The sequence below is a fragment of the Furipterus horrens genome, unplaced genomic scaffold (assembly GCF_987537825.1).
Source record: "Furipterus horrens unplaced genomic scaffold, mFurHor1.1.pri manual_scaffold_5, whole genome shotgun sequence".
Classification (NCBI taxonomy): Eukaryota; Metazoa; Chordata; class Mammalia; order Chiroptera; family Furipteridae; genus Furipterus; species Furipterus horrens.
The window spans coordinates 78,020,961-78,041,632 of record NW_028327175.1 but is presented as its reverse complement, the minus strand read 5'-3'; the positions used below and the strand labels follow the sequence as shown (position 1 = coordinate 78,041,632).

Below are 20,672 nucleotides of genomic sequence, written 5' to 3'. Positions count from 1 at the left end.
TTCACTGGAGGCAACGGGCCCAGTCTGTGGTATACAGCTTACTAAAGTCCTATTTAGCGACTGGCAGAATGGCAATGAGCTTTTAAAATTATTAAGAAAGGCATTTAAAATAGTTTATTCAAAGCCAGTAAAATGTTTAACTGAGGAAATAACAAGAAGATAGACTTCTGACATATGTGTACTTTAACAATTATATCCTCAGGCTGTTATACCAAGAAACTGATAACAACACCCAAATCAAAAGAAGTTATACTTACATATGCATACCTAAAGTTGACAACTGAAGCATAAAAGATTTTAAAACAATTTTAAAAGAAGTACCTTTGAGGCGCTCTAATAAATCAATCTGTCCAGAAGATGTCATAGCTTCATCATCAATACTTCCTTGAAGTTGTTTAAGTACTTCCTGTAAAAAAGAATACAATACAGGAACATGACAAAATTCTGAAAATGTCCTCGAAGATATAATTAATAAAAGATAAAGTAGAAGACTCCTAAAAAAAAGAAAGAAAAAAAAATCAGAAAAGGACCAAGCCACAATGAGGCTGGCTCATAAGTTAGGTATTTAGAATCCCTGTGTCTCTGAGGCTTGTACCAAAATGACTATGAAAAGTATCAAATTAACACATTATAATAGGCTGTTTTATTTAATACTCTAAAATTTATTCAAGCTTTTATATATCACATTTAAGTATGTTCTTCTAGCATACGGGTTTACATTCAGCAGATACTTAAATGACTAGATGCACATTGCCTCCTGAATTTGATGCCATCATTCCTTTCCCATAGAAATCCTTCTCTTGATTTGATTTGCCAAGATCCTTGAATGTGTCTCTCCTTCAAATTTAGACTATAAATATTACAAGTTTGTCTCCTCAGCCTTTGCCCTCTCACCCTACACAGCTCCAAAATCTGACATTTATCTTTAAAGAAAAACCAATCATGTTTGATACAGGCCCCTTCCCTCTAGTAGGTCTGTCTCTCTAAAGTATTGCAGGATTATATGTTGTTTGACTTTGCCTTCTAGCTCAGCCTTATTCTCAGGTGGCACCTGACTCCTTAGCCCTGAAGTTCTGTCCCGTGGATGTTAAAGGCTTATTAAGTCTTTAACCTCCTGTTCCTACAAAGCTCAAAGTCTAGCAAATGTCTTGAGGAATCCTGTTGTGTGGAAGTTCTGTGTCTCTCCAACAGTAGGATTTTGCCTAACATTCTGCCTTCCTAGTCCACCTTCAGCATCCTTCACTACAAGAAAACTCAGCCAGTGTATCATGGGGAAGACTATTCACGCATTTGGATCTCCTCTAAATGTCGATACTTCATATCTGCCTACATGCTTGTAAAGACCTCCAACAGTTTATTTCCTCCACTGGAGTCCTTCTGCCTGTTCCAATGATGAGTAGCTGTCTTTACCCAGAATCAGCAGATATTCCTGGGGAAGAAAATCACCAGAGATCTCAGCTCATCTAGAAAGGGCTCTTTCCTGTTTGGAATTTCAGTTAATACAGTCCTTGATGCCTTAACAGTTCTCCAATATCTTTTCAAAGAGTTTTTGAGAGAAAATATAACACAACTGGCAAAGCAATTCCAATAAAATATTTCAGAAAGTGCTTCGAGAAATGGCAGATTTTAAATAGTAATATGTAATCTTGAAGACAATATTCATTTGTATTTATAAATTCTGGAAGCTTTGCTTTAAAATATTAATTATATTATATAATCACACATTATTTTAAAAACATCTGAAGATTATAGAACATTAGAGAATAATTTTTTAGAGACAAAACATGTGGTGATATCAATAATAGAAAATATTTATCAATGAGTAACTGTCTTTTCATGGGGGTTGCTACTTGATCCTCTTCTGTTTTTCTCAATACATCACAGTTATAGTCTTTTCATTACCAGATACACATATACTCGATAATTAAATCTCCAAAATAAGGTATGAAATGTCTATTTGAATTTTATTCTCATTTTTTCCTTACATTCTGAAAAGAGAAGATACTTTACATGTATACTACAGTTTTAAAGCTTATAGAGCAATTTGTAAATATTTCATTTTGTAAAAATACAAAAATATAAATGGTTCATTAATAATTTGCCTACAGATAATTTTTTCTACACCATGCCATCTTTTAGTTTAAATGCTTCACATCTACATGACTGTAATTATCATGTTGCTATGCTCAGCATTTGAAATTAATGAAGTTGAGTTTTAGCCCTGGAGTAAAAAATAAAGTATACTTCATTAAAGTTTAATTACAACTTCAGCATTTATCTGATTCCAGGTCAACTAAATCCGATGAAATCTCTATTATACTTTATTATATTTTTATTACAGAAAATGTCAAACATATATATAAGTTTAAAGAACATTATAACAAACTCCCATATATCTTCACAACCTGCTTCAACAATTACCAACGCATGGCCTTGTTTCATCTACACCCAAACCCATATTCTCCATTTCCCCACCTCCATCCACCCAGATTTATTTTGAAAACAAATATCAGACATAACATCATGTCTTCTGTAAATAGGCATATTTACATAGGGATTCTTTCTAAACGCAACAATGATGACATTATTGTTTCTAAAAAACAAACATTTCCTTATTATTTTCAAATATACAGTCAGTGTTCACAGTGTTGTGTACCTATTTTGCTGTGGCATACAAAAAAATTTTTATAGCTTGTATCCATGCCATGTAATCAACAACAAACAGTATTCTCTTTTGCCACTAGATGGTACTACTGCAAAAATTGCAAGCATCCTTAAATGATCTAGTTGGACACACCTTGACTTTCTTTGGGATAAATACCTTAATGATTAGGAGACATGATTAAAGATTGTACAATGTATTCGGAAGTCTAATGAGTGATTTTGGGGGAGGCGTAACTATTGTTTTGGATAAACTTTAATCCAATGAAGGAAGTGCCAATGTTTCCAAGTGTCTTTTCACAAATTGATTACCTAAAAATAAGTAGGTCAGATTTCTGCTCTTTAACAGCTTAAAGCCTCTTAAGGAGGAGATAAACAATTTCCTTATAAGGATCTATAACTGCTATGATACCATATGCCCAATCCTAAATATGTGGATGGATTAACAAGAATGTCATGCAGACACACGCTGAGTAATTATCACTTCACGGTTGAATTCAGATATATCTTACATGCCGATATTCATGATGTATGTTATTATATCACCTGGATAAGTTGTTGACCTGATATTCATTCCACTGTAGAAATTTAAGGGTCCGACTTTGTTATTTATTCTGACATTCCACTTCAGCATGGAGAAGGATCCAAGGGTAGGTTAAAATATCTCCCAAAAATGAATTTTGAATTTGCTCAAGTAAACAAAAACCGTAAAAGCCTTCTCAGAGCTCTACACTACAAAACAGACATTCAGATAGGCCAGCCAGGAGTTCTCTGCAAAACATACCTCCAAAGTAGATGGAAGAGTAGTCCTGTTAGGAATTTTTAATTTTGTATAAAACTTTTAAAAACACAGGTAATGTAAAATAATCTTAGATATATTGTGTTGATCAGTGTTAAAATATCAAACTATTCTTTTTTAACCTATTAAGTAATTAATTCAGCTGTTTTTAAGGTCACCCATAATTTGTGGTAAGAAAATATGTTTGTTTATAGTCTTATTTCCAGAAGGATTTGAAGTAGATATCTTGGAGATCTGTCATTGCTGGGGATAGCTTTTACAACAGAAACAGGCAATTAGAATAGAAATGATTCATAGACAGACAGAATAGTACATATAAGTAAAAAGGCTGAACTGTTATGATATTGAATATAAAAGGTAAAAGAGGAGCAAAAATAGTTCAGTGATAAACAGAAGCTTGAAGAATACAGGAGACCTCAAAATGCATAGAAAAAGGACTTGGAGGAGAAAAGACAGTGAATAAGAAATAGAAGTAGTGAGCAGACCGAAAGAACAGGATCAAGAACCCAAATGTTGCAATAGCCCAGGGGCAGAAACAACATAAAGCAGGAAGAATTTTTTAAAAGGGAAGGAGGCAAGAGTTTTATTAATGATCTCCAATTCTAAAAAGTTATTAAATCCAGAGAGAAGAAAATCTACCTACGTAATTAAAAATTAAAACAACTACAGTTTTAAGCTCAATTATTTTCAAATTAGAACATATTTTCCCCACTGCAGACTAAATATTTTATAACTCTTCTCGGAGGTTATATAGCTTTTCAATGCTATTTGGCAAACCAATTTTAGGGCTTGATGGTGCCATGGAAATCCTCTGGGCTAGTGTAATGCCTGTATTTTCCTAATAAGGCAACTTAAACTTAAGTCCAGAAGGGGGACCTAAAGGTGATGCAGCTTAGCTTGTGACAACACCAGAAATAGGACCGGGTACTGACTTTCATTCAGGATTCTTCTCACTAGGGCACCCTGATCTTCTTAATAATCTATCAATGCAGCATTGAAGTGGCAACAAGATCTGACAGTGTTGGGGAGGAAGGCTCTATTTAATAATTAAGATACATTCTGAAGTTGTGAAGCTAGTTTCTATGAGTTACATAAAACACCTAGCCTCAACAGAGTGATGATGTTAAAGTGATGTTTAAGCTTAAAAATAGGAACTAACTAGTTGCTGAGGTTTTACACTTATTTTCTTAATATGATTCACTGAATGTATTCAATACATTTTATTTAAAAGTATAAGAAGAGTTTATATATTACCACTTAACTTAAAATACACTTTTAAGTAAGTGTCTAACCCCAAGTTTACAAGAGGGAATACTGAATAAAAATGGATAAACTACAATTAAAAGTCACAGTCTTGATACCTTCATATTAGATGCCTCAGTTTCCAGTTTTGTAAGATGATTGGAATTATCTTCTAGCTCTTGTCGAAGATTTGAGTTCTCCATCTTCAGTGCCTCAACTTGCTTTAACAACTGATCATATGAAGCTGCAGCCATCCTTGGCTACCCTTGGACCTACAAGGTTAAAAAGGATTTTGAAATTCACTACTAAATATATAGTGGCTGCTTGTTTACAAAGAAAGGAACAAAGAAACAAAACTCTTGAGACATTTAAAGAAGAATTTTATTAATATGCTAGTGAAGGTCTCAACACAATATTGCTCAAGTGATAGCAACTAAGAGGATGAAACAGTGGAGCCTTAGCTGAAGACAAACAGGACTAAAATAGAAGAGAACTGCGGTAGCATCTGAATACATCTGCCTTTCACAGTGGATGAGATTTTTATCAGGTTAGAAGTTTTTCAAGGTTTTAAAGATATTTTACCTGGTTTAACAGGCAAAACCTAGGAAATATAATTACCCATAAGAAATTTATTTATATTAGTAATATTAATTTATTTCTGAATTTTGTCCAATAGTCGCAGAATTTTAGAGCAAGAATGGATTAATGAGACTAGGCAGTGCCTTCCACTACTTCTCATTTGATAAAAAGATTGTCTTAAAACACCATCCATGGAGTAGTTCTAAAGTTCTGAGAAGGCCTCATGAAAAGACAGACATTTAATAAAATGGAAACAAAGGAGAGCATTAGAATGAGACTTAAACTCTGTTTGATAGGAAGATGATAAATAAGAATTACTAATACAAAGTTAGATTATTACACTTATTCAAAGGGATGAATATAATAGGCCAGGCTATGGAATATGAGGTCTTGGAACACTATTCAGATTGAGGCCAAAAGACATTTAAAGAAAATGGATAATTTTAGGAATAGAAATTGTCAAAGAGAAGTGAAATAGAGTCTGGCAGTTAATCACGACTGTGAAAGAAGAGTGGAAAAAATAAAATACTAGAAGACAGCCAGGTAATAAGAGGTCCTTGGCATGATGAATTACAGAATGCTGGGAATTATACCAAGACTAACCAAGTTAGGAAGACCCAGATTCTCTACTTAGTTTAATCCCAAAGTCACTTTGGAATAAAGAAAATCTGCCTATCATAATTCTTTAAGAGTTAAAAAGTATTGCAAAATTTGTATTTAAGCAACATTTAAAGATCCTGACATAAAAAAATGCTTCCGTAATAAAATCCACTCTACAAGATAAGGCAGACAGATTATAACACTTGGCTAGTCATGACAACATTGGAGTTCATCAACTAAGAGGCTCCAAACAAGGGAAATCAAGGGACTCAGGGCTAGTCAGTCTCCAATAGCTAGAATCAATAATAAACCTGGTACACAGTACTGTCACCTGAGGAAGAAAGAAGTTCTGGGAAATGGGGATCACTCACAAAAGTCTTTATGACTGAAAAGAATGAGCACTAGACTTTTATTTGGAGACTTGGCTCTTAATTTCAGGATTGGTTACGACTTAACCTTTGCCCTTCCATTTTAATTCATTTTACAAACATGTAAAATGGATGTTTACTACCTGCTCTAATATAATTTACAGGGATACAGTTAGAATTCAGTAACAAAAGGCTGGATGCAAAATAAAAGTACTATGTAAATACAAGTTATATTATGAAAACAGATACGTAACATAACTTCCTTATTAAGACTTAATGTTATCTACTGTTATAAGTCCCTGTGCCCCCCACCAATGGACAGGAGGTGAAGAAGTAATTCACCCTCTTAAAAAATGACGGAGGAGATGTCTCAAAAATGAAGGAGAAATTTTAACATCACACATTAATAAGCAGGTCTGGAAATATGTAGCACATTAGAAGCCATGTGACAGAGGTGGAAATATGACAACTTAATAATGTAAGCCCTAAAATTCTTTATTTCAAATAAAAATTTAACAGGTAATTTTGCACTAAAATAATAAAACAAAATAAGAGGAATGGTAAATAACACAGAGATAGGTACACACAGGTATGTTAAGATATAGAGAGCATATTGCCATACACAATCACGAAAGAGCCAGATGGGTAAGAGGAGCCAGAAACTATTAAAAGTGCTCTTTGAATAGAAGAAAAAACATTCAGCCCTTCAGATGAACAATTAAAGCATTCTGTCATCTTTTTTTTTCCTTTCTAGAATGACAATTATTAATCTTTTCTGTTCTAGAAAGCAAAGATTTCATATAATTTTACCAGAAAAATAAGTTGTTTTGTAGAGTAATACCCTACCCTTATATACTTCGAGGATATTGTGGCCATCCCTCCCTAACCCAAAATTGCTTTAGGCAAAATTTGAGAAATGATAAATTTACTTCAGAATGCCTTTTATACAATCACAAGAATTTCACATCAAATGCAGCTTAAATGCAAGTCACTCAACAACATTTTAAAAAATCAAGGCTTGTAAAATGGGAAAAACCTCTGAATCTTTCACTTTACTGACAGTATACAAACATCTGTTTGTTTTTCTGCAGTAAAGATGCCCACTAAAGAGACTGCCACCCCATAAGAGTATGGTAAGGGAGAAGAAAGCAAAAGCACAGTTATCTGGACTTTTATCCAAACGTTCACTAGAAAACAAATATACAAGTCTCCTAAAAAATTAATCCAAGGAGACAGAAATGTTTCGGGAAGGCAGGGAATATTCAATTAGAATTAACTGTGGAAGATTATTACTAATTTAAGAATTTTGGGATCACTTTTATAAAACTATGTTACAGTTGGAGCTGCTTTTACTGTTTTGTTTCAATGAATGAAAAGAAAAAACAAGATGTATCTGCCAATGCTTTTAGATGGTGATGAATTAGAGAAAAATACCAACAGAAAGAAACCCAAAGAATCAATCATAAAAGATTATTTTGCTCTACTGTACACAAATAAACTTGAAAGCCTAATTTACTAGAAAATGTAATTTATCAAAACTGACCTCCCCACAAAGATGAAAAATTACAACAGAAACAACTATTAGAAAATTGATATCATTTAACATATTAATAGATCTACGTAAAGGAAAAAATATGATCACACCTAAGATAGGATGTTTTATAAATTCAATGCCCATTCTTGCTGAAAATACCGATATAAAAGAACACTTATTTAATGTGACATATATCAACCCAAAAGCCAGTACCATACTTAATGTGGAAAAACTAGATATATTCCTAAAGTCAGGGAATGCTCATTTTTACCACTCTATTTCTCATAATATTAGTCAACACAATTAAAGGATGAAATTAGAAGGAATACTATTAGCAGATGACATAATTATGTACCTGGAATATCCAAAAGATATTATATGTTACTATAATAAGATAATTTAGTAATGTACTGTAATACAAAACATACAGAAATGTTTCTTTTATATGTACAAAGAGAAACCAGAGAGAAGATTAAATGAAAGATCCCCTTTATAATTAAAAAGTAGTAAAATACTTAGGCATAAACTGAACAAAGTGTCCAAAACATATATGAGGAAAACTATAAAACACTTCTGAATGATACTAAGGTAGACTTCTAGAAAAGGAGAGACATACCATGATCTTGTATAGGAAGATTCAGTATCATAAAGATGTTGTTTCTCCCTAACTTATAAATTTTACATAGTCCCAATAAATTACTCAAAGAGTTTGTTTTTATTTTGTTTTCTGCAGCTAGACATTTGAAAAAAACTAACAAGCAAAAATAGGAGAGCAGGAGGAATAGATCTGCCACTTATTAAAATACTATACAAAGCCTTTTTAAAGCAAAACAGTATGTAGTTAACTGTACTATACCAGTAAGTTAACTTCTTAGTTTTAATAATTATAATTATATAAAATGTTAACATCAAGGGAAGCTGAGTGAAGGGTATACAGGAAGTTTCTGTACTATTTTCCAACTCTTTTGTAAGTCCAAAGTTATTTAAAAATAAAAAAATTTTAGAAAGTTATGATACAGGTGTATGAACAGATCAACCATTGAAACACAATAAAAAAAAATCCAGAAATAAATATATGTAAATTTAGTAATGATAAATGTAGCATCACAAAAAATGTGAAAAGATGGATGTTAAATATGGCGCCCTGGCTGGTATGGCTCTATAGAGACTGAGCACCGGCCTGTGAACCAAAGGGTTGAGGTCCAGGTCCCCAGCTGGATGCATATGAGAGGCAACCACACATTGATGTTTCTTTCCCCATCTCCCTCCCTGCCCCTCTCTCTAAAAAGAAATAAATAAAATTTAAAAAACAAAAAGGGGCATTGGGATATAGGGCAGCCATAAGGAAGAAGATAAAATTGCCTCTAGCTGCAAAAGAAACAAGAGATTTAAAACATTATATGGATCTAAATTATCGAAATAGTTTTGTTTTTAAATTAAAAATACTTAAATAGAATATACACTCTTCCAAGGAGGATGTTATGGAGTAACAAACATTTTACTTTTAATTAGCTAACGATTATAAAGCACATGCAGGGCCAACTGGCATTCTGTGAAGTGGTGACGTTTGCTACTAGACTAGGATTAATAGAATAGGTTCTAGGGTGCCTCAAACAAATAAGAACATTTTAATTTAATGCATTCATGCAGTGCGATACTCTACCGGAATTAAAATGATGTTAATGCAAAAAAAAAAAAAAAAAAAGAATGTGCTGATCACTATTTCTCATATGTTCCATCCTGTTCTAGTAAAAATAAAAGGATTGTATAAGAATAAAAAAAATGTCATTGAAAGGATATAAAAAAATACAGTGATTGCCTCTGGAAAAAAGGTCTGAGTTCTGCTGAGAAGAAGCCTTCCTTTTCAATGTAATACCCCTTTGTAGAGTTCAGAGATCAAAGCAAAATGTCAGTTCTTTGGGTCCTGGCTGCTTAGCTCAGTTGGTTACAGCATCGCCTCTATAAGCCAAGGTTGCAGGTTTGATCCCCGGTGACAGCACACACAAGAACACAAGACTCAATTGATGAATGCATAAATAAGTGGAACTACAAATCAATGCTTCTCTTTCGCTTTCTCTCCCCTCCCCATTCTCTTCTTGCTGCAGAAATAAATAAATAATAAAATTAAAATAAAAAGTAAAAATAGAAAAGAAAATTTTTAAGTTGGTTCTTTGAAAAGACTTCTTCATGTGATTAGAGAGACAGAATAGCCCAAACATATAAAATGAACAAAATTCTATGGTTGGGGGGGGGGGGGTAGAAGAAATAAAAAACCTTAATAGTTTTATAACTACTGAAAAACTGGAGCAATACATATTTTTTTCCTCTCTTCCTCCCAACTCCAAACAAACTAAACCCACCAGACACAAATGGTTTTATAGATACCTTCTACCAAAATTTAATAAACAAATCATACCAACCTTATATAAGCTTTTCCAAGAATAGAAATATAGAAAATACATTCCCAATGAATTTTATGATGCCAATTGCAATATAAAAGTCAAAGGTAGTGTGAAAAAGAATTAATATAGACTAGTATCATTCATAAATATTGAAATAAAAATCCTAAACAAACAGAATACAATTGTGTACAGTAAAGAAACTATAGCAGTCAAACTGAGTTTATCCAGGAATTCAAGGATAGTCTAACATTAGATCTTTTATATGTCATATACTGCATTAAAACATTAAGGAATTAAAACTTTATAATCATCTCCATACATAGAGAAAAAACATTTGGGACTTTCGGCCAAGATTGACATGCTGGGTTTCCCTTCACAACTAAGTAGTAATACAACTACCTCAAAACTAGAAACAACCAGAAGTTCCAGAAAATCGAGCTCCATGGAAGTCCAACAAACAAAGATATAAAGAAGAATAGTCATCCAGACAGGTAGGAGGGGCAAAGCCAGGGCGGAGAAGATGTGGTGTGGTGGCGGTGGCGGCAGCGGCAGCAGGCCAGCTGAAAGCGCAGTCACATGTTCTAAAAAGTAGGGAGGGGCACCTGGGGAGCGCTCCCAGCACCAGACCAGACCTTGCTGCTACATTTCCCGTTCCAACCCTGGGGAAAATAAAGCCTCATTGCTTCTGAATGTGCAAACTAGTGGGGGTTGGGGCGCAGGAAGAAACTACTGGTCTCTCTGCAGAGTCTGCTTGTTTAAAGGGCCCCCACAGTCCTAGAACATCCGCAGACCCACCTACCATGGGAACGACAGCCAGGGCAACAGCTAGAAGGGCGCCAGTCCTATATAGGTAGTGGGAGAAGTGCCTGGGAAAGGGGCGAGTGCTAGGCAAGTGGCATTGTTCCCTCTCAGACCCCTCCCCCACAGACAGCACCACAAAGTGGTGAAACAGGTGCCCTGTACTGACAAATACCTAATGCTCCGCCCCTCACAATGTAACAGGTGCGAAGGCTCTACCTAAGACACAGAGGCAAACACAGGAGCCTGTGAAAATGAGGAGACAGAGAAGTGTGGCCCAAAAGAGGGAATGGATCAAGGTTCCAGTGGGAGAACTAAGTGACGAGGAGACAGCCAACCTAACAGACGCAGAGTTCAAAACACTGGTGATAAAGATGGTCACAGGTTTCACAGATATGCTTAAGTACAGCAAACACATAAGGGAAGAAGTGAAGGCTATGCTAAACAAAACAAAAGGAAAATCCACACAAAGCCAATGGTGAAGGGAAGGATACCGGGGTTCAAATCAACAATTTGGAACATAAGGAAGAAAAAAAACGGTCAACCAGTACAGAATGAGGAAGCAAAAATAGAAAAAAAAATGAGGAGAGGCTTAGGAACCTCTGGGAAAACTTTAAACACATCAACATCCAAATCATAGGAGTGCCAGAAGAAAAGAAGAAAAGCAAGAAACTGAAAGCTTATGTGAAAAAGTAATGAAGGAAAACTCCCCAAATCTGGCGAAGGAAACAGAGAGAGTCCCAAACAAGCTAGACCCTAAGAGGACCACACCAAGACACATCATAATTAAAATGCCAAAGGTTCAAGATAAAGAGAGAATCTTAAAAGCAGCAAGAGAAAAGCAGAGAGTTACTAACAAAGGAGTTCCCATAAGACTGTCAGCTGATTTCTCCAAAGAAACTTTGCAGCCAAGAAGGGGCTGGCAAGAAGTATTCAAGGTGATGAAAAGCAAGGACATACAACCAAGATTACTCTACCCAGCAAAGCTATCATTTAGAATGGAAGGGCAGATAAAATGCTTCCCAGACAAGGTAAAGCTAAAGGAGTTCATCTTCACCAGGCCAGTATTATATGAAATGTTAAAGGGACTTATTTAAGAAAAAGAAGGTCGAAACTATGAACATTAAAATGACAACAAACTCACAACTATCAACAACTGAATCTAAAAAATAAAAACAAAATCCAACTAAGCAAATCAGAATAGGAACAGAATCATCGGTATGGGGATTATTTGGAGGGTTATCAGCTGGGAGGGGGAAAGGGAAGAAATGGGGAAATGGTGCAGGGATTAAGAAGCATAATTGGTGAATACAAACTAGAGAGGGGGAATTTAAGAATAATATAGGAAAGGGTGAAGCCAATGAACTTATATGCACGACCCATGGACATGAACTAAGGGAGGTGGGATTGCTGGAGGGAAGGTGGGTACTGGGAAGAGGGGAGCAAAGGGGAAAAATATTGAAACTATTGTAACAGCATAATCAATAAAATATACTTTAAAAAATTAAAAATAAACCTAAAGGGGAAAAATTTGGAACTATTGTATAACAATATAATCAATAAATATACTTAAAAAAAACTAAAAGAAATAAATGCATTAATTTGAGACAGATTACACTTGTGTGATACTAACTCTTACCTGTTTTTGTGTCACGAATAATTAAGGTTCCTCAATCAAATTTTCCAATTTTTTTCAAGAAAAGATTCCATGCCTTTTGTATCACATTTATTTCCGTTTTTGTTGTTGTTTGATTTTCTGTGACTAAAACACCACCATTCCATACCAGATACTGCTATTACAGCCACTTATCAAATTATCCTATGAAAGCTAATAGTTTTTCTTGTGGATTTTATTCATATGCAATCACATTAATCCATAGTAAAGATAATTTTGTCTCTTCTTTCCCAAAATTTATACCTTACTTCTTTTTCTTGTCTTATTGTTAGCTTAAAGTTTCAAAATATTTTTGAACAATAGTGATCTTATTCCTGATTTTAACAGGAATGACTTAGTACTTCACCATTTAATAGCCTATTTCAATAACTATTTTTAACATGTTTAGATATTTTCCCTTTATTTTAAATTTCTCAATAGGAGTGGCTTCTAAATGCTTTTTTAAAAACAACATCTTCTGATATAACCATACAGTTTTTTCTTTTATCTGTTGATGTTGCCAATTACAAGATTTTCTCATTTTGACCCAGCCTCCATTCCTGCAACAAACCCTACTGTGTTCATGTTTTATTATTTTACTAGTTTGTTCATTTTTCAATATTTCACATGGGATTTTTAAATGAGAAACCAATATGTATTTTAAAATTTGTATCATATTTTAAAATAACATTTTGAATTAAGTTTATGTTAAATTTATAAAATGAACTAGTAGGTTTCTCACCCTAATCTTTTATGGTCTAGAATAGTTCAAATAATAATTTATTCTTTGAAAATCAGCTAGAATTCAGATCAGAAGGTACCCTTTCAGAAGTAATATTTTTCAGGGTTAGATGTGTTTTTTTGTATCAATGTGATGAATCGTCGGCAGCCGTCCGTCTCGAGAGACGATGGTGTAGCTTCTCAAGTGTCTATCTGCACTGCCGAGAATGGCTGTGCAGTCCGACTCGGGAGTGACACGGTAAATTGCCCATGCCCTCTAGCTTTCAAGTGTATTACCACAGATTTGGATATATTCTGTTATTTTAAAATTTGTTTCCTTTCCCATTCATGCTCTTTTTGTTTTGTCTTTTGTTCTCTTAATCAGATTTTGTAGGGCTTCATCTATTTTACTAATTTTTACCAAAAAATTAACTTCTGGTGTACATATTCCTTCTACTACTTTGTTTTCTATTTCTGCATTTATCTTTACTAATTATATCCTCTTTATCTTCCATTGGTTTATTTTGTTCTGTATTAACTATTCTCTAATTATTCAATTTTACTTTGGTGAGTTTTGATTCCCCACCTTTAAGACAAGGTGTATTATATCTAATTCTTAGTATCTGTAATTGCCATAAAGCTTTGCTCAGCCACAAAAAGATAAATACATGCAAGAATAAACAGAAACAGTGCTTTATCAGCTATGGAAGGCAAAGAACAGAAAAAGAGGGCACACATTCAGAGAATGTCCGAGATGACTTTCCCATTAAAAAAGAAAGATGATAGATTTCTCTCATGCCTATAGAATTCAAATAAACAAGTATTTGAAAACTTATTATTCATAAGACACCACACAAATATTATAAAGAGGTTTTGTGGGCTGAATTGTATTCCCCAAAGAGATATGTTGAGTCACAGGTAGCTAATCCCTGGTCCCTGTGAACTTGACCTTTTTGGGAAACGGAATCTTTGCAGATATACTGTATTTTTTGCTCCATAAGAAGCACCCCGCCCCAAAGTGGGGGGAAATGTCTGTGCGTCTTATGGAGCAAATATTGTGTCACAGACCATGATGTGTATTACCTGACCTGTCAGTGAAGGATAAAACTGTTGTACGGTTATTCAAAAAGTGTGGCATTAGCAATGCCTTAGATGGAACTGAAGATAGTATCATACATGAAAACAGCAAAGAAAGTGGTATCAGTGATAGTGAGCAACTGAGCTTCATAAATTCTGAGACTAGTGATGATGAGTTCTTGGGGTCCCCAGAAAACTATAAGAGTACTTGAACCTTAAAGTCTCTCCTCATCTGTTAATGACAGTGATGATGGTTCTTAATACTGCTGTTGACTGCTGTTCACTTTACATGATTAAAATATTATTGTTATACTTTATTAAATATTTTAGTACACCATTTGGTTCAGATTTTTTTTTCCTTGTTTTCTTCCTCTAAACCTAAGTGCGTCTTACGGTCAGATTCGTCTTATAGTGCGAACAATACGGAATCAAGTTAAGATGAGGTCTTATTGGATTAAGATAGGCCCTAAATCCAGTGACTAGTATTCTTTAAATAAGGCCATGTGAAGAAATGGACACAGACACAGCAAGAACATGTCATGTGACAATGGAGGCAGAAACTGGAGTGAGGGAGCTGCAAACCAAGGAATGCCAAAAACTGCCAGCAGCCACCAGAGGTTAGGGAGGAAGGCATGGATAGAATCTCTCAGCATCCCCAGAAGGAACCAACCTTGCTGGCTCCTTGATATCAGATGTTTAGCCTCCACCTGTGAGATAATAGATTTCTTTAATTTTAAGCCCCCAATCTGTGGTACTCTGTCACAACAGCCCTACAAAAGTAATAGAAGAGGAAAAGATAAGTTGACATGTGCCTTGTTCTTAAGTTTCTTATTATTTAGCAAAGAAGTAATATTCCAACAGAAAGGGTAAACAGGATCAGTATACACATGTATCAGATGTTTGTGTCCCATCTTATATTCTCTTGGCTCACTTCAACTCTAGTCATTGCTGCATCAGTCATCTCAAAAGTAGATGTAAACTGAAAGCACATCAGCTGCACCAGGTATCTTTTGCTTTGTCTCAGGGCATCTGTGACACCATAGTGTGGGTCCCCAACATTTCTGCATGTCATCGGCAGCCGTCCGTCTCGAGAGACGATGGTGTAGCTTCTTAAGAGTCTATCTGCACCGCCAAGAATGGCTGTGCAGTCCGACTCGGGAGTGACACGGTATCGCTGGTTTGGCTCAGTGGATTGAGCGTCGGCCTGCGAGCTAAGTGTCGCTGGTTCGATCTTCCAGTCAGGGCACATCAGAGAAGGAAAACTCTGACTCCAAAAAACCTCCGCTGCCTTGCGGCATACCTCTTCAGGGGAAAGGCTAAGGGAGTAAACCCCGACAGAAAATCCGGAGCCGGAGTCCCTAAGGCGGTTTGACGTTGTAGTCAACACCAGCAACTCCTGCGGCGCACCTGAAGCCAAGCTGTATTGACTCCGCCTTTCCCTTGGACCCTTCAGCTGCGAAGAGAGGGGGGGTCTGCTGCATGGGCAACAGCAGACCCTCCATATCACCCTGCCCAGGCTCTGTAGCTTCAGCTTCACTGGAGAGGACACTCCAGCGTCATCGCAAGATGTCGATTCAACACGGGAGGAGACAGATACCGTGTCACTCCCGAGTCGGACTGCACAGCCATTCTCGGCGGTGCAGATAGACTCTTAAGAAGCTACACCATCATCTCTCGAGACGGACGGCTGTCGACGATAAACTATAATCACTATGCTGTACATTGTTACTCAAAACTTATTCACCTTATAACTGGAAGTTTATATTCTTTTACCAACATATTCCTTTTTCTCCACATAAACTTCCAAACCTTGAAAATCATCATTTTAGTCTCTATGAGTTCAGATCTTTAAGATTCCACATGTAAGTGATATCACATGGTCATTATTTTTCTCTGCTTATTTCACTTAGCCTAGTGTCCTCAAGATTCAACCATGTTGTTGCAAATGGTAGGATGTCCTTCTTCCTCATGGCTGAATAATATTCTAATACTTACATATACCATATCTTCTTTATTCATTCACTTATTGATGGGCACTTAGGTTGCTTCTAAACCTTGGATATTTTAACTAATGCTGCAGTGAACTTAAGAGTGCAAATATCTCTTCAAGATCCTGTTTTCATTTCCTTTGGATATACACCCTAGAGTGGGATTGCTGGATCACATGGTAGTTCTATTTTTAATTTGGGTGGGGGGCAGCCAGCTGTTTTCCATGGTGGCTGCACCAAATTACATTTTCACCAAAGTGTACAAAATTCACTCTTCTCTACGTTCTCTCCAACACCTGTTCTCTCTTGTTTTTCTTTTTGTTTTCGTTTTTGTTTTTATGATAGCCATTTCTAACTGATATCTCATGTGGTTTTAATTTGCATTACCTGATGACTGGTGACATTGAGCACCTTTTTGTATACCTGTTAACCATTTGTATGTCTTCTTCAGAAAAATATTTATTCAGGTATTTTGCCTATTTTTTATTTTATTTTATTTTATTTTTTTTGCTGAGTTGCATGAGTTTTTTTTAATAATTTAGATATTAGTTCCTTATCAGGTATATGATTTGCAAATATTTTCAAGCACTTCATAGGTTGTCTTTAAATTAGCTTAATGCTTTCTTTTGCTGGACAGAAGCTTTTCATTTGATGTAATCCCACTGGTTTACTTTTGCTTTTGTTGTTTTTGCTCTTAGTTTCAAATAAAAATAATAATTGCTAAGGAGCTTACTGATTACGATTTCTTCTAGGAATTGTATATTTTAGATCTTACACTCAAGTCTTTAATCCATTTTTAGATGACTTTTGTGTATTATTTAAGATAGGAGTCTAGTTTCACTTCCATGCATGTGGCTGTCCAGCTTTCCCAACACCATTTATCAAAGAAACTGTCTTTTCCCCATTGTATATTCTTGGGTCCTTTGTCATACATTAATTGACCATATACGCATAGTTTTATTTTAGGGCTGTCTATTCTGTTCCATTGATTGATATGTCTGTTTTGTACCAGCACCACACTGTTTTGCTTACTATAACTTTGTAATATAGCTTGAAATCAGGGAGTCTGATACCTCCATCTTTGTTCTTCTTTCTCAAGAATACTCTGGCTGTTTGAGGCCTTTTGTGGTTCCATAGAAACTTTAGAGTCTTTTGTTCTATTACTGGTTGTCTGCTGCTTTCAGTCTGTTGTTATACCCATCAGTTGAATTCCAGATTGCAAATACCATATTTTTCACTTCCGGGGCACAAGCAGAGGGAAGACAGAGAGGACAGGAAATGCTTGGGGAGAGCTTGGTGTGGTGGCTTTGAGGGGAGAGCTGGGGAAGCGGCCGGCTGGGTCCCAGTGCTGACTCATCCCCACACTGCAGGCAGACCATTCCCGGCCCACTGCATGTACACCCTATAAAAGAGTGAATACTTGATGGACAATACTTCACTAAAGGGTAATGGTTGCTAGTATACATAATTCTTTCACTTGGGTGGACAATTCTGTATGGCTCCTTAGAAAGTCCTGGCAGATCAAGCCATAGTTGTCCAAAGTGATTACTAACTTGAGAACACAGGCTTATAGCGGCTATCCTTCATCACTATTTAACTCTTTCTAGGCCTCTACTCCTGTTCCTGGATCACTTCAGAAAGAAAGAATTTCACACAATGCCTTGATGGGCTCAAGCTCTGATTTACAGGAAACTCCAGAATAAGATACAAATTACCAACAATTCAAGGCAAATGTGTGTTCAAAAGCACTGACAGAGCACTATGGCAATAACAACTTACTGAGAAAATTAAGGAAAGTGTTCAAAATGTAAAAGCCATTTAAGAAGGGACTTGAGAGAAATAGCATGATGTAACAAACATAAATATGAGAAGAGAGCATTCCAGAAGAACAAAATGATCAAAGCTCCAACTGGAAAAATGATGTATATTTGGGAGAACAGACAACAGTCTAATTTAGCTGAAATACAGTGTGGAGGAATTGAGGTAAGAGCATAAATATGGACTGGAACCATGTTGTGGCTAGGTTACCTCATAGTAAAAGGAAGAAGAGGTTTGGGTAGAGTATCCAAAAAAAAAGGTGTGATAACAAGAGGTACAAGGCCACGTTGTTTTAACATTTCGCATTTAAAGGGACTAAACAAAGAACATGTAAGAATGGCCCATGAACATGGACAACAGTGGAAATCGACTGTTGCAGTGGGGGTGGGATGGGCGGAGGAGGGCAAAGGGAGAAAAATTGGGACAACGATAATAGAGTAACAACAAAAAATGACTTAAGAACAACAACAAAAAAGCATTTCTCAGTTTCTATTATAAATTATGTCAGAAGTTGCTAATAAACTAACATAAATTAAGTGATAATAAGACCAAGAGTCTAAAAATAAGCTAGTGGAAAATATATTTCAATACTCCAATGAATATATGCTTACCATCTTAGTGACCATTGTATACTATACTATAGTTTAAACAAATCTGGTAAATGAAAGTCTGCATTTATCCAAAAGTAACATTCATTCACAAAGTAACCAAAAAATCCAACATTTCAGCTTAAAAAGAAAACAACTATGTGCATGAGTATAGTAGAGAGAATAGTGGCTCTGCAAAAAATGTCCACATCCTAATCCCTGAAGGTATTAGTTTACATGGCTAAAGAAATTTTACAGATGTGATTAATTAAGGTTCCTGATATGGGAAGATGTCCCTTATTATCTAGGTGGATGTAACCTAATCACAAGGGATGTAATAATACAAAGGCAGGAAGAATATGTGACAACAGAAGCAGAGATCAGCATCAGAGAGATTTAGTATGCTGCTGGCACTAAAGATGTATGAAGGGGCCATGAGCCAAGGAGTGCAGGTGGGAAAAAGCAAGGAAATGGATTCTCCCCTATAGCATCTGGAGGAAGTGCATCATTGTTACTATCCTACTCTCTTGATTTTGGGCCAGTAAAAACCATTTCAGACTTCTGACCTCTAGTATTGTATGGTAATAAATTTGTGTTGTTTCAAACCACTAAATTTTGTGGTAGTCTGTTACAACAGCAATAAAAAAAATTTTTTTTAAATGCCCTATGATCCAGTGATCTTGCTCCTAGGGATCAATTCCAGTGAAATCTTCTCATTGGTCTATGTAGTAATCTTAAAATATACTCATAATTTCTTTAACCTTACACCTTCAGAAGGTAGAGCTTAATTGATCTCCTCTTGCATTGCTGGATTTAGTTACTTCTAATAAAGAGAATATGAAAGAAGCGATGGTGTGTTACCCCTGAGACTATGTCTTAGGTGGCTTCTTTCTTGCTCTTTTTATGATTATTGGAGGAAGACAGCTGCCATCTCAGTAAGACACTCAAGCAGTTCAGTGGAGAGGCTCATGGCAAGAAACTGAGGCTTCCTGCCAATGATCAGGAGAAAAAAACTGTGTAAGTGAGCCTTCTTGGAAGTGGATCCTCCAGTCTAGTCAAGCCTTCAGATGACTGTGGCCCTGGCTGACAGACAGCAACTTCATGAGAGATTCTCAGCCAGACCACTCAACTAAGATATTCCTGAATTTCTGCACCACAGATACTCTGAAATAATAAATATTTATTTTTTAAGCCACTAAGATTGGGGGTAATTTGTTATACAGGCATACCTTGGTACTTGTTGGCTTCAGAACTCGTCAAACCCTAATTTGTTGCATTTTGACAAGAAAAAAATGTTTCAGCACTCAGCGCTTGCTCAGGATTTGTCTCACATGCTACAACTTGTATGAGTCACAACGCCCCACACAGAAGAAAATGCTTCATTGTTTGATACTTGTCAGTTTCCGCACTTGTCGCAAGTTCAAAACAAATTAACAATGAGTACCGAGGTACCACTGTATAATGATATGTAAATAGTCTATAAGTAGTCATGTACAAGTGTGCACCATAGCAGTGTTTGTGGTATAAGAGATTTGACAAGAAACTAGAACCTTCACCAGAACTATAGTGATAGATATTACAGAACACTATACAGCAGAGTCAGCACCACAAACTAGATGGTCATAAAGTAAAATAGATCTTAAAAACTACTGAGTTCAAAATGGTGAAAAATTATGTAAATTAAAAATATAAATTTGGGTACATATCCCTAAGAGGTGAAAGCAGGACTCAGAAAGCATGTTCACAGGAGAATTATTCACAACATCCAAAAATTAGAAGCAACCCAAGTGTCTACTGACACATAAACAGATCAACAAAATGCGATATATACATATAATAGAACAT

The 20,672-nt window shown here is 35.7% G+C and overlaps 1 protein-coding gene across 19 annotated transcripts in view; it reads right to left on the bottom strand.

Moving 5' to 3' along the window:
- Nucleotides 1-20,672, bottom strand: part of APC (APC regulator of Wnt signaling pathway) — a 134,019-nt gene that overhangs the window by 76,212 nt on the left and 37,135 nt on the right. For 11 of the 19 annotated variants that reach the window (XM_090276570.1, XM_090276568.1, XM_090276574.1 and 8 more), the window contains 2 exons: nt 4,822-4,974; nt 322-406 (listed from right to left, as the gene is read on the bottom strand). In XM_090276570.1, coding sequence (XP_090132696.1) covers nt 322-406; nt 4,822-4,956 — 220 coding nt within the window. In that variant the 5' untranslated portion in view covers nt 4,957-4,974. The remainder of the gene's footprint in view (nt 1-321; nt 407-4,821; nt 4,975-20,672) is intronic. The other 8 variants (XM_090276567.1, XM_090276566.1, XM_090276581.1 and 5 more) reach the window with 1 other exon arrangement.